Genomic DNA, 15,362 nt, shown 5'->3' on the forward strand with positions numbered 1-15,362 from the left:
ACAGCCAGGGTGTATGCTCAGAGATTTTGCAAGATTTTTAAGATGGAGAATACATAAAGTCCCATAGCTAAAGAAAAGTTGCATGTGCTATCCAGGTTAAGTCATCTGGCTCACAATCCTCTATTGCTTGCTATCATTTTACAAGATAAAATGATGATAGTGATCATTTCACCAAACATGCTAGCGGAGAAGCCAGAAGAGACATAGACTTTGAGGACAGTAAAAGAAAGTTAATTGTGTCTATGTGAGAAAGGGATAAATCATAGCAAGACTTAGCCCCTTTAACTTTCATAAGCTGCACACAAAAGCATGAAACTTTACTCTGGCTGAAAACACTGGTTTTGGACAGACTTTTTTTAGCTTTCCCACTCAGGAACATGTTTGCTTAAGAACATGAAGTCCATCTTAGGTAGATTTGACCTTATTCTACAAATCTGTATCTTGAAAGATGTAACATCTTCTATGTTAAATTCAGGCAATTATTAGTCAAGTCTTGATCTTCTATGACAACATTCAGTTCCCAGTCACAAATCACAGATACAACCTCTAATCAACAGACAACTTCACTCCTTATGTTAAAAGCCTTTTGGAAAAAAAAGGCCATTTGCTTTATCACTGTGCTGAAAACAGAGGGGAGCAGTCCACTTTGATCAGGAATTCATTGCAGAGGGACTGGTAAGGAGATTTCTCTGAAGTGAGACCATATTGTCCCAGGAAGCTTATGTCAGCCTTGAAAAGAGAAGAACGTCTTTGCAAATACGTACTTACACTCTTGAGCTCCTTGTTTTAACAACACGGTATTAAAACAAATTAGTTTTGATTCACACTCATGTAAATGAGAGCAGATTTGGCACACTACTTGCAATAAGTTTTTGTCACATTACATTGAGTAAAACTTAAGAAAGATTAAATGCTGGCACTTTAGTTGCAATCTAGCAAAGCATTTAGGACTATGTTTGGCTTTCAGAGCAAGAAAGCAGTACTGTATCTTTAGAATCTTTATGCATGTGTTCAGAAATGAGCACATAATTCAATACTTTGTGCTAAACTGGATTTATCCAGCGTAATATCCTTCCGTGGATTAAGCTCATGGCAAAATTATGGCTAAAGCCTTTACTAATCTATTACCTATTTATGCCCCATGAAAGATCATGTTTGTAAGCAGAAACATTTAATGTCATTGAAAAGATGCAGTTTGTTTTGTTTCTACTAGATCTAAAGCCAAGATGTCTCTAACCTTCCTTTACAATTGAAGTTATTTTCTCTCCACCTCTCTTCATTACCATTTATAGCTGGTTTTGCATCGCTGCTTCGGTCCTCTGGACTCCTTCATTTGACAGCCATGGAGTCCAGCTACTCCAGCGAGACTTTGCCGATGCTGCTGCAGAGCAGAAGGGTGATCCTCACAAAGCCACCTAATGAGGACACCCTCGCTCAGGTCAGGTTTAGTAACCCATTCCTCAAAATCTCATGAGCCGGTTAAACGAAAGGACATTTTTTCTGATGCCTGCTACATCTGTATGGGTGATTTTGCTGGTGTTGGGATGGTGGGAGTCCCACATTCCTCACTGCCAGAACAGATCTAGCCCACAAAACGATCACGCTTTTTTGCTCTCATTATTACAAATCTGTTAGAAATAGCATGAGGCTTTCAGTGTCCTGTGGGGAATACAGGAAAAACAGTTCCACACCCCACAGAGATCCTAACAATGATCAGTTCATCTTTATCCCTCCAATAGGGCTGGAAATCACCAGTGGCACTGCAAATCTGTTACCATCTCAATAGCAATGCACAACTTTATTCCCATTAATCTGTCTTCCATCCATTCAAACATCAAGTACAACCCTGCTTCATTTTACAGATTATATCCATGTTGCTCCAGACAAAGGTCACTTCATAGTTACAGTTCTTCAATTGAATAAAAGCTTTTGATGCAGTAAATCATTGTCTCTCACTGTTCAAACTCACACAATACAATACAAATAATGCTGCCCTTTCTTTCAGAATTCCTTTTCTATCTCACTACTTGTTTCTTTACAAAATAAAATGAGGCACTTTTCACTTGCTTCAGCCATATAAATTAGTTTTGCACTTTGGAGATGGTTTTCCAACACTGCACTAGAAACCCGGACCCTGTGCTTGTTTTGAGGTCAAAATGAAACTCTTTCACCACATCAGCAACAAATGAAATGCAATGTACTAAGGCTTCCCTAGATTTAACTGTTCATAGATCTTTCCCCTCTTACTACTATGAAACTTAAAACCTGGGACACTCTCTTCTGAGCACCACATATCTTTTGTTTCTACTTACCAGAAGTTACCTAAAAGAGACGTTACAGGCACGGGGTGTACACAGACACATGTGCATTGGAAAGGAGGGCAGGAGAAAGAGTGGATTAATCAACTAAATATCCAGTCCTGCTGGCACAAAAGTGAAACTCTTCCCTTCAGCAATACAAGGTATTCTGTCCTTTTTCTGGGTAGTGAGGGGAGCCAGTCAGCATGAGACACAGGAGTTTAGAGGTTAAATTTGCTGATAGTTGCAACTCTCTTTGAAAAGGGAGAATAAAACATAGTAGGATAAATCTTAATGTCAAGTACACTCATACAAAACAGCAACCACTTAACGGCAACTGTGCTTAATTTAGCACTGAAGGTCATAACAAGGAGTGAGCCAGAAAGCTGAAGGCAAACAAATTCTAATCTGAAATACAGAACAACTATTTAGCAGCAAGGTAGCTAAAACTTGAAAACACTGTCAAGGCAAACTAGGAACTCGCATTTCTTAATATCTTCAAATAAAAGTGAATGCCTTTCTAAAATACATGATGCAGTGCAATGTAAGTTATCAGGTACCTAAAGGAAACATATATGATATACAGGAGATCAGTTTGGATAAACTGCTGAATCCACCCATCTTTAAACCCTATGAAACTGAAAATAAATCATTACTCAAAAGGAAGTCCCAGCTCACTAGAATTATTTGCCTTATGTTTTCAATGCTTCTGAGCTCTTTCAGTAAAGAGCAACATTAATCACCTGATTAAAGTCCCAATAGACTGTCCAGCTGGCAACTAGCCACCATGTTCCCTGTCTTCTTTTGCAGCACCATCCTCCTGGTAACAGAGGACATTTACTTAGGTGACATGGAATGGACTTCAACAAACAGCCAAGCCATCAGTTGTTAACAGCTAGCTAGGCTCTGTTGCTAGCTTGTATTTAAGCTCCAGAAGGCTGCTGCTTCTACAGCTTGACTCGGACAATCACTCACAGAATACAGCTTTAAAATTACCTCAGCTTATTCAGCCTGCCTTCTGTGTGCTTGACAAAGTGGCACCTTCTAGTTCAGCTGACATAAACCAGCATATGCTACATTCACCTTTAGTGACTCTACAGCGAGACAAGAACAGCCCTGACAGATACACCAGGAACAGAAGTACCAGCTAATAACTTCAGTCCAAACCAGAGATCTTATCTCTGGCAATGAGAAAAGTCATCTTGTGACATACACTGTTAATCAAGCAGATCTGAAACTTTTAAACTGTTACTCTTTTTATTAAGAGCATCGCTTCATTCACTTTAGCTACTATATTGAATTGGGGAAGCAATAGCAAGGCCTCAAGCTGAAAATACAAGCAGACAGTAAAACTTCCAATATTTTGCAGTGCTTCAGTCCAGGCTTGTGCCTCTCTAAGATCTCTTCAAACCAAAGATCTGCTGTCAGACTGGATTTTGCACTCACAATTCACGTTCCTTTACAGAGCCACGCTGTACCGCACTGCAGGACATTACATGATATTGCATTGCAATGTAAAGGCAACAGAGAATGCTCTGGGTTTGCACGCCACCTCCTCCACAGCACAAAGCATACTGAAGCAATGAAAGGAGAGTGAAGGCTGACTTCCCTTGCTAAATCTCTGACTGGCAAATCTCACTTTCCAATCATCATTTCTCTAGTCTGCGAGTAGAAATAGAACAATTAGTGAATTACTACTTTAATCCTGTCAAGTTTATAAAAGCAAAGAAGTTTTCTCTGTGAAACCTTTGGGCAGCCTGGAGCTCTCCTCTAACAAACAAACAAACAAGCAGCACAGTTATGCGTTCACCAGGATCTCCTCAGAACACTTCTGTGCTTGCACTGAGGCCATGAGATGCAAAGATACCAGGGAAACAGAGCACCGATTTACATTGACAAAGAGGATTTTGATACACTCCTCCAAGTGGGGCAGCATTACCATCTTAATAGCCTTTTGCTCTCAGCCCTCTTCCTGAGGACGCTGGAAATTTCTGCGAATGGAGAACAGTTCCGCTTCCCATTTTAACAGCAACAATAGCAGAAGGGCTTCTTAAACTGCATCAAATAGCAGCCTGTGAAATCCCTAACTAGCCCCACTGCCTCTCCTGCCGTTTTATTATCCTCCAGTCCACAGAACAAAGAGGGGGAGCTCCTCCTCATTTTTAGCCTATTCCACACATCCTAATCCCTCAGAGGTGGCAATGGAAATTGCTTGTGGAACTGTTAAATCACACTTTCACTTTGTCTTTCATTCCCCATTCACCCTCGCTAATCAAGGAGTTTCCAGCCACATTTTCCGATATCAATTTGTTTATGGCCTATTGGTTAATGGTCCTGGGATGGGACCCCCTGAGTAAAACGAAAGAATCCTGGGCACTTCAGCCAGCTGCTGCTTCTCACCAGTTCCCACACCCATCCACTTGTTCCCATCAGCCACCCTGAATGTGCTCACCTCCTGACACCAACTGAATTAAACAACAAAGCCTGAATAGGAAAGCTGCCTTTGCAATCAGGCTGCGGGACAAATTCCATTTGTTAGTGCTATAGGATGTCCCTCAAGCAGCAACACAGGGATACTCCCTCACCAGCTGACCTGTGGTCAGTTGCCTTACTGACATCTTACTGTGCATCCAGCTTCCCTTTGGAAAGAAGCACCACCTACAATTCTCACAAAACCACAAGGCAGCCTGGTGTTGCCTTCTGCATCTTATCCAAAACACCCATTTCCAGGTTATTTGCTCGCTTCCTCTTTCCACGGAAATACTGATCACTGAAACGTGGGATGAGAACAAGCAGTTAGGTACTTTGGGCAACTCAGGGAGCTGGCTTGGCTTTAAGTGCTTACAAGTTTCTGTAGAACAGTTTGAGGCATGTTATGAGGGGAACGGTATCTTTCCTTAACTACCTATCTGAGAGAAAAATACCTAAAATGGAAACTGTACAAAGAATGCCTGGTACTAAGCCAGCATTTACTCAGAGATATCCAAACCTGGTTTTAGAAAAATCAGGGATGATGTTTCAAATGTGGACCTCAGAAACATATGGATAAACGGAAAAGCATTACTGCCATACTCCTGCCAGAGTCTTACTCCATCACCATAGAATGTTACAACATCCATTTTGTCTTTAAAGGTAGGGGGAAGTCCTTGGAAAGCTATACTCATGGCTCACAGCAAAGAACTGAAACAAGTAAAGATCCTCTCTGAACAAATGCTTCCTATTTCTGAAATGGGAACTATTTCTCCCAAAGTTTTACCACATTAATGCTTGAGGACAGAGAATAAATTATCTGCCTATTTTTACAACTACCAGAAAAATCTCTGCAACTGAGAAGACACTTGAGATAGAAAAGTAGCCTGTGTTCTGACCTATATTGAACTAAAACTTGCATGCCATCTCAGTTTGAACTAATAAAAATTGTTTCTAGTTCCCATAGCCTTTTTTGAAATTACTGATACCAAATAAAGCAGATCAAATTTCCAAAATGTCATCTAAGAACACACTGGGTGTAGTATCCAAAGGCTCAGGAAACACCAGATGCACCCCCACACTATCATTTCATGGATCGATCAAATGGAAGCAAAGATGGCACCATAAACCATTTTTGTTGCTTTTGTTTCCCTGCACCAAGTATCACCAGAGATGTAAGCATATGTAGTCATTAGCAAATGCAACTAAGTTGTTAGTCTGGTACAGCCTGTTTGAAGGTGAGAAATGGGCTATTAGAATGAAGGGAACTGTTCTAATTTCTTGAAGTGTTGCAGTGCTTTATGAGATCAGTGATTCTCAATTGCTGGAACCTGGGAAACAGTGATGCTCACTTTTCTTAATGTGATGGTTGCATATAAGAATGCATCCTTTGACCACAAAGTGATGGTTGCTGACTAGTTTTACTCACTCTGAAAAAGGGATACACCATCAGGAGCCAGGCTGCATAACAACAGGCAGCAATTCAAGAAAAGTGGTCTATGAATGCCTGTCAAAAATATGGGCATGAAAGGAATATTTATTAGGATAAGTGGGGAAAAGAATGGAAGAGTTAAACTTCCATTTCTGCAGTGGTCTGAAAGTACATGATTTAGGACATGACCACAAAGAACCTTAGTTCCCTGCCATTATGATAGTAATGTCCAGCTTTTCAGTACACTACCTCATATCTTAGAGAATGTGAGGACTGTGTAAGACCACGGGGTATTAGCATTAAAACGATCACAAAAATAAGGAACAGATACTAATTTCCTGTGTTTTTATTGATGGCAAACCATTTGCTAAAGAAGAACCATTTATTAGAGCAGGCTATTAATGATAGATAGGCATGTTTCTCCTGGAGAAATCTATCCCAGAGGAACGATGTTGTCAGAACAACTCTACTTTGAAGGAAAACAGGGAGCCTGGATTAATAATTTCAAGGCTCATTCTTAGGCCCATGGGAGTATGCAACAACTAATTTAGTATAATCCAAGACAAAAGAGTGAATGCAGCAGAAGGCTGTGCTTGTCAAGCAGACTGTTTAAATGTGTGGGGTTTTAATTAAGTATAAACTCTGCCATTTTCAGAAATAGTTGCTGTTATCTATATTCAGCCTGCTTAAAATACTAATTGCAAAGGCAAAACAATCAATGCTCCAGTCTCTTACCTTGAAGAACCAAGCCAGATTTTTCGATGGTGTAGAAAAAAGCAGAGAATGGAGCAACAGGGGATTTAGCAACCAGGAGCTGCAAAACAAAGAAACAATACATAAGTATACATCTTTATAACATACTGATCAGTGCTCAGATCCATGGAATAATCCCACTGGATTTAACTTCCAGAAGTAGCAAAGCATACTGCAAAAATAACAAGGTAGTTATTGATCTAGCCCTCTCACTGCTAAGTAGTTTAGGTCTTCTCATACATATGCAGAGATCATCCTTCAATTTTAAAAGGATTCACAGGTCCTGAAACCCACAATTTTGCTTCAACATTGGCATCCTGTGAAGCTTCATCATTCCTGTTGTTTTGGGCAGTTGCACTCAGACAATCTTGAGCAAAACTGCAACTGCCCCTGTGTAACACAATTTTAATTGCCATTAGCCATTCCACAGATATGCCCCCTCGGCTTCAACAGCTTCACCCCTTGTCTTCCTTCTGCCCCTCTCCACCTGTGGTTCAACCATGTGAGAAAGAGTAACACGCCATTACAACTACCTGGCCGTCCTCCTTTGCAAAAGGGTAATGACCAAGTCAAGTTGTATTCAAGGATCTTGTCCTTAAGGTATCAAAATAGGAATCGGAATTCCCTCAGGATGTACAGTGCAATTGAATTTATTTTAGCATTTGGGTGTGCTGGCCTGGCAGTCTATGGCCAAGCCAGAAATATCTGCCACACAGGAACTGTCCTCTGTGGAAGATCAGCTGCAGCAGAGCTCTGGAGACAAAGGAAAGTCTGCTGGCAGGGTATAGGCTGTGGCACCCACAGTACCAGACTTACACAGATGTGCCAGGGTTTACTGCTTCGCTGTTTGATTTTTGCTCATTGCTGAGGGCTCCTCCCTCACAGCTTTGCCTCAAAATAACCCCCATTCTGCAGCCTATACAAAAGTGGCATTTTAATGATAAATTTAATAAGCTCTGCTCAGACTGTAATCAGCACAAACACTGATCTAACAGTCCCCATGTGGGCCCTGCAGAAGACACTGACAGCAGTGTTTTGGGAGCTCGCTGCTGCTCTAACTCTGGCACAGAGATGCTAACAAAGATGAAACACATTTCTCTGCTCACCTCTTCCAGAGCTGGAAAAGGCCAGGAACTGGAAACCAGCCCTCCTGGCAGTGGATGTGCACCTTGGAAATGCTTTCCACCCTCCTGGCCACTGAGGACATTGTGGTTCCCCTTCAGCCTGTACTGATCCTCTGCAGAGTTCTGCTCCAAGCAGGGCAGCACTGCAGAGCCCAAGCTGGGACTGCTCAGGACACAAAGCAGGCCCAACAATGTCCTTTTCTTCAATGCACTGATTTCATGATGCATTCGTGAGGCCTGCCTAGCATGCTGCAGAACTATCACATACCTCAGTGCCTACATTTTCAAAGCCCTGTGAGACAGTACTCCCTCTTAGCCCAGGATAAGCAGCTCTCTGTCAGATACAGATTTCTTAAAAACTACAGACAGCAACAATCTTATTTTTAGAGGTCTGGGGCACAACAGATCCTGCTGATTTCAAATGGAGCAAAAAAAACCCCACAGGTCATTGCCCTAATTCTACCAAACATTCAAGCACTCATAAGGGTCACTGCATATGAATTTTAGTTGGTGGTGCCTAACAATCAGCAGGGAAACAGTGAGCAAGTTTTATAAAAGCCAAGAGAGACTACAGAAAAACAAGGAAGTTCATGCTCACCAAAACTTCTCACATTTCACTAAAAAGTCAGACAGGATTGCATCACTTCATAGACATAAAGCACTAGGACATGTACTCCCAAGTGCATGAGCAACAATATCAAGCAACAGAAGTTTCAACTCTGCATTGTCCTTATGTAACCAGAGGATTTGGCAGCACATTCTGCTGCAGAATCAAGGCTCTTGTGGCTTTCTTGTAGCACTAAATATTTCAAATGCTAAAGGTGCCTGTATAGTAGGTAGGTTTCCTCTGATTCTGTATGTAGCTTGCAGACAGGACCATGTTTAGATGTGTTCCATCTCTGAACAGGCTGACACAGGCTGAAGAATCAAAATCTTCTTACCTGGTTCTTCAAATAAAGCCATTACTACCCACAGCTATCTAATATTTTTATTGTTTTCAGAATTTAAACTAGTCTCTCATCTTCTTGAGACAGTGAAAAATACAGGCAGGCACATAAAGACTACAAATACAGAGGGAGAACATCAGGCCATTCCAAATGTCAGTGTTTTCCTTTCAGTCACACGAAGATTGCAAAATCACCTCAGGATGCAATACAACCTTTGTGAACTACTCCAAGAAGGAAAACTGCTCTGGTAGCACTTTCCTCTCTTCCAAGTTAGTTACTGTTCTTTCTGGAATGAACTTCAGGAGAAAGTAGGGGCATGTCTGTGATGCATCTTGACCCCCAGAGCCAGCAGTTCCCACTGATGGCAGGAGGGGGACTCTGACAGGAGGAACACAGAGGGCCTCCTGGGGCTTCCCATACTCCCTCAGCTCTAACAACATGAGGGAGACAATGGGCTGGAAAAAGAAAAAGCATGGAAATGCTCAGCTCCAGGCTCTCCCACAACAGCTGGATGTTTAGGGGCTGGAGGGAAAGTTATATGAGGAAAAGCTGAGGGAGCTGGGGTTGTTCAGCCTGGAGGAGACTTAGAGGGGAACTTATCAGTCTCTACAACTACCTAAAAGGAAGTTGCAGTCAGGTGGGGGTCAAGCTCTTCTCCCAGGCAACTAGTGACAGAACAAGAGGGCATGCTGTGCCAAGGGAGGTTTAGGTTAGATATTAGGAAGCACTTCCTCACAGAAAGGCTGACTAGGTACTGGAATGGACTGCCCAGGGAGGTGGTGGAGTTGCCATCACTGGAGGTCTTTAAGAAAAGACTGGATGTGGCACTTGGCATCATGATTTAGCTGATGTTGTGGTGTTAGGTCATAGGCTGGACTTGATGATCTCAGAGGTTTTTTCCAGCCTCAAAAATTCTGTGATTCATCAGAAAGGTTCAAGATGAGAGAGTTACAAATCTGATGCCTAAGATCAAATTTTTGTCATTTTGTGCAGTATCATGTACATAAATATTAATCTATGTATGCACTATTAATCTATGTGTGCACTAAGCACAGCTGTAAGTGCAAATGGACAGACATTCAAATAACCTTACATACCCTCTGATACTGCACTTTTACGTAGTTGTGATATATGTACAAGTAAGTACAGCCATGAAAACTATAATAAATCACATCCTTTCAGCAGCACATCCCAGGGCCTCTCTGAAAGGCTGCTACTGCAGTCACACCTGAGGATCAGGATTAGCTGCCTTTTTAGTGAAATGGAAGCAGCTCAGTATATTCAAATGTATTGCTTTATTTGGAATGTTTGCTTACTGAGAAAAATAACATTTATAATATGATTGCGTATTTCACAGCCAGGCACAATACACAGAATTGTTTTTTTACACCACCAAACTCTACATTATTAAAAAATGTAGAATGTGTTTCAAATAAGAGAAAAAACTGTAAAAGGTCATTGCAAGCCTTCCTCTGGTTCTTACGTATACACAAGGAACTTAGAAAATAACAAATGAAATGCATATCAACAAAAGAGGATGATATTTTAGGGGCTGAAAAGGGGATTTATAAATCAAGAATCACCAAAAATTCAGGCGGTGTTGAACCTGGGAAGTTTATCAACAATATCAAAAGCTAAATGAAAATTTGAGCTATAATTAAATGACATTGTGCTAGTGATTAAATGTATTCTAGAAATGAGCGAGGAAGTAATCAGTTTGCAACAAGCAGAACAAGCCTGAAAAAGAGGAACAGGCAGATAATGGGAATTATCCGTATCATGCCTAATGAAAAAAGGTATGCAAATGTAGGTCTGATAACCACTATGTCATACATCTACAAAACTGAAGATGATGCAACACAACTGAGAAGCAGGAAAGAGAGTTGTCAAAGGCAGAAGAAAATACATTACAAGCTGTTGAGGTGAGGTCTGCAATCTAATTTCAGTATCATGCAGGCCTAGGAGAAAAAAAAAATGGAGGGAAGAATAAGACTTGGAAAAAGGGATGAAACAAACCCCAGATGTCATCCCAGGCACACCTGACATTCACTTCCAATTCTTTTAAAACCTGGAATAAATTTGATGCCATCTATTTGGATTTCTGTAAGGCTTTTAACACTGCTAAATGGAAACCAATAACGAAGAAACCATAAATAATCACAGAAGTTGAAAGAGAAGACGAAACAGTCAGTCATCAAAAAAGGAAAATAATCCCTAGATGCTCACAAAATTACTGCCCCACAAGCTGATGCAGCCAGGACAACGGCAGATCCCACAGTACAGCACACCACCACATACACCTGGCAATATCATTAATGTTTCTGTAAAAGCACAGTATCACAGTATCACTAAGGTTGGAAGAGACCTCGAGGATCATCGAGTCCAACCTGTCACCACAGACCTCATGACTAGACCAGGGCACCAAGTGCCACGTCCTATCTCCTCTTGAACACCTCCAGGGACGGTGACTCCACCACCTCCCTGGGCAGCACATTCCAATGGTGAACGACTCTCTCTGTGAAGAACTTTCTCCTCAACTCGAGCCTAAACCTCCCCTGGCGCAGCTTGAGACTGTCCCCTTGTTCTGGTGCTGGTTGCCTGGGAGAAGAGACCAACCCCTTCCTGGCTATAACCACCTTACAGGTAGTTGTAGAGAGCAATGAGGTCACCCCTGAGCCTCCTCTTCTCCAGGCTAAGCAATCCCAGCTCCCTCAGCCTCTTCTCATAGGGCTTGTGCTAGCAAGCTTTAATATGGAGTCTCATGAACTCAAAAGTGCAAGAGATGGGCTTTGTGCTGGTGAGGAGAATGGAGAGCTCATCCAAGGTGCCACCAGAACAGTATTTGCTCAATGAATTTAGCAAAAATGAAGGCTGACTGTTGTCTGTGTGCCTAAGTGAAGGGGGAGAGGGAAAATGAGAGAATGGAACAGAAATAAAGAGAAGAGTTTTTCAACCTGCCAACTAACACAAGAACAAACGGGCAGCTGCAAAGACATTGGGCTGAAAATGTTTATAATCATTAGTAAAGTGAGATACTAGAAGAACCTTCAACTCAAAGAGGCAAGGCTAAAAAAAAAACACAAAAGAACTAAAAAGTCTTTAACTTTAGTGTTCGGATTAAAATATTTATAAAAAGGATGAGAACCAGTGCCTGGAATGCACTCCATCACCTATGAAGTCTCTTCAAGTCCTCTGGGCATCCTGAAAAGCATTGAGGCCTGCCGCCTCATCTTTTATGCTGATAGAACCAAGAGAGTTGGAACAATACATGCTTACAACCTCCCCTGCACCATCCATATGCAACTAAGGATCTTTGTGGTCAACAAAGTTGCTGTTGTTCAAATACAGAATTTGTAATTTAAAGTCTTCTCATCTCTATCTTCTGGTAAGCATGACTCCAAGCAGCCACCTGAGGATGTGCAAACACAAGGGGTCTTCCAGGATAACTCAGAAGTAGACAGCTCAGGCAGAACAGGCATTCCTAAAACTCACATATATATAACTGTATGTATTGCTCCAATTCTAAATCAGTCCTGGCCAAAAACTGGAGAGAGTACAGAAAGGTTTATTATCTGAACCTGAATCTGAATTCTTTATTAAAAAGCTGAAACAGAAACCACAATCTGCTCCCCTAAACTTAATATTAGAAACCTAAATTTTCAGTCCAATATAAAAAATTTCCTTCCCTTTAGGACAAGGAAGGAAAATATAACTCCACAAAAGTTCTTGACACATGTTAAAGAATTTATTGCTTTATTTCCTAACCAGATAAGCAAAAGACACACCTTATATGATAAGCACTAGTTAATCAAGGAATCACACATGCAATACAGACCTTGCAAGATTTTGTTGTTGCTAGTGATAATTCAGTGTGAAGTTGCACCAAAAGGCGCACACATTTTGAGATGAGTAAACAGCAATTGTAAATAATAGTCTAAAGGAGTTAACAGGCATTTAGGTTACAAAATTGATGCTGTAAAAGGGTGGAATGAACAGAAAATAGACACAGCAAAATGATGGAACTGTACTGAGTCTTTCTTCATCCTATATATGATGCTTCTAGAATACTATTCATGAGCTTCAGTAATGGACTGTAAAATCCGGATGTGTTGCTGTTCTACTCAAGTGTGAATGATAGAGATAGATGAGAGAAGTGAACATCAGAGCTAGCTGACATTTTGCAAAGTCCTATCTTTACAAAATGATCAAATCTCGGTTCCCTTTCTTTCTTTTCTAGCATCACATTTCCCTGTCAGAAGGTTTGTAACAATTATTATTTGACAACAATGTGGAATAAACATTAAACAACCGAAAAATTACCTCTGCTGTGTGGTACGTTAAGAACACTGAGGAAGAGGAGATACATCACCTTGATGAAAAGTGAATAGAAACGGGATAGATACCATCAGACTAAATAAAAGAAGATAAATGGGAGGCAGGCAGAGCAGTTGAGAAACAAAAGGCTTAGAGAGAATTGATGATGACAGCAGGAAAAATGTACATTACCGTTTGTTTTCTAATTAGGGAAAGCATTTTTATTACTCCAGTTTATTGTTTATAAGCTTTATGGAAGAGATGAATCACAGAAATTGACTGTAAAAGCTCAGAAGAAAATATTCATTATTGGGACAACATTCTGTGTCAATAGCAAGGAAAGTGATGAACTAGGAAATGAATTGGATGGACTTTCAGAAGTAGTCTGATAACCTGAAATCAAGCCAGGGTCCTACCAAAAAAATAAATAAATTAAGGGGATAGTCTTATATCAAATTAGTTATCAAAATGTCAGGATGATAAACTACCAAATAGTGCAATAAGAAGATGATTTTGACTGAGTGATGAGCTCTCACATAGTAAAAGAAAATAAGATAAGATTCCATAACGGAAGACTAACGATTTTAACAGAAGCAATGGACAAAGATATTTCAGTGAAATATTTGAGAAAATCATCAGTACTAGTATCTAATGAATCATTTTGGTTTAGACTGGTAAGGTATCCAGTTTCTTCCCCATGTCTTTACTGTGAACATTACAAGAAATTAGGTTTTAGAAATGACTGAGAACACAAGTGAAAACATTTGAAGACTCTTTCAAAGTATGTCAGCCTCATCTTATCAGTGAACAGCTTCTCTTGTTACTTTCTTCGGTGTTAAGTTTCTCCTTAGATCTCCCTTTCTGCTCTATTTACATTATCCCATTGTTTGTGCTACCAAAATGCATATATGTGCACTAAGGACCAAATGAGCAACAAAGACACATTTTCAGCTAATACATATTTTGGAATTCAGACCGACTGACCAAACACACAACATTGATGAAAGGACTCTGGCTCTCACTATGCCTGCTGCCCTCACTGAAACAACTCTGGCTTGCTGGGATTTTTCAGTAATTCATATTGTTGTCCCAATGTGGTAAACAACTGTTGCTAATAGTTGGTGTATTGCAGGAGGACTCTTCAGTTATACCATGTCTGTTTGGAAGAGCATAGCTGAGACTTTGAGAATGAAACCTACACCATCGACAGTGTCATTCAACAGGGGAAAGATTATGTTTAGTTTAGTTAGACTCACATACTAATAAAATCTATAGTAAGATAAGTAAGTCTTTCCCCTAACTGTGTCAAATTGTCTGGGTGGACAATCACCATGCCAGAATTTCCCTTCTTACTGTAGATTAGAAGGATTGTTTTTTCATCTGCAACAGAGCCCAGAAAAAAGCCAGTAAGGAAAACAACTAATATGATTTTGCATCTGATATCCCAGCAGACCTTGTGACTTTTTTCTGCTCTCTATTCTGGTTCTCCCTGGGCCCTATGGGCATGTATTTGATATATTCTAGAAATAAAAGTGGCAGTCCTTATTTAAGCAGGAGCTGTGACTCATTTCCCAGGGCCAGCTCTCTCTTCCAGTCTCACAGGTCATGCTGACTCCAGCCCATCAGAAAGGTGTCTGAGAACATCAACAGGCACTAATGCCACAGTAGCATCAAGGTTTCACACAGCAGTATACCAGCTGTTCCCTGCTCCTTCTTCACATTGAACCATTCTTCAGGGCAATGGGATGACTTTACAAGGTAGGATTAAAAACAGTCATTTACTCAGCTTGCAGGATATACCTATACACAATTTACTATTCTCCCACCACAAATGTTTCTTGGGATAACAATATTTTGTTTGTATACAGTACCTAACTTGTGTATTTTTAAAAGGCTTTACAAGAGTGGGTTAAAAAATAACTCCATTATGAATTTGGGTATTTGAAGTTCAGAAACTAAATACATTCCTGACGACTGTATAGCTGATATCAGTACCAAATCTCAATACGATGTTAGCAGATCACAT

General features: G+C 40.6%; 1 protein-coding gene across 1 annotated transcript in view; it reads right to left on the reverse strand.

Annotated features, from left to right (window-relative positions):
• The window catches only part of RAD51B (RAD51 paralog B), a 396,338-nt gene that overhangs the window by 125,465 nt on the left and 255,511 nt on the right, over nucleotides 1-15,362 (reverse strand). Inside the window, exon 9 of the mRNA XM_009897215.2 lies at nucleotides 6,934-7,012. Coding sequence (XP_009895517.2) covers nucleotides 6,934-7,012 — 79 coding nt within the window. The remainder of the gene's footprint in view (nucleotides 1-6,933; nucleotides 7,013-15,362) is intronic.

This window comes from Dryobates pubescens, chromosome 5 (assembly GCF_014839835.1).
Source record: "Dryobates pubescens isolate bDryPub1 chromosome 5, bDryPub1.pri, whole genome shotgun sequence".
NCBI lineage: Eukaryota > Metazoa > Chordata > Aves > Piciformes > Picidae > Dryobates > Dryobates pubescens.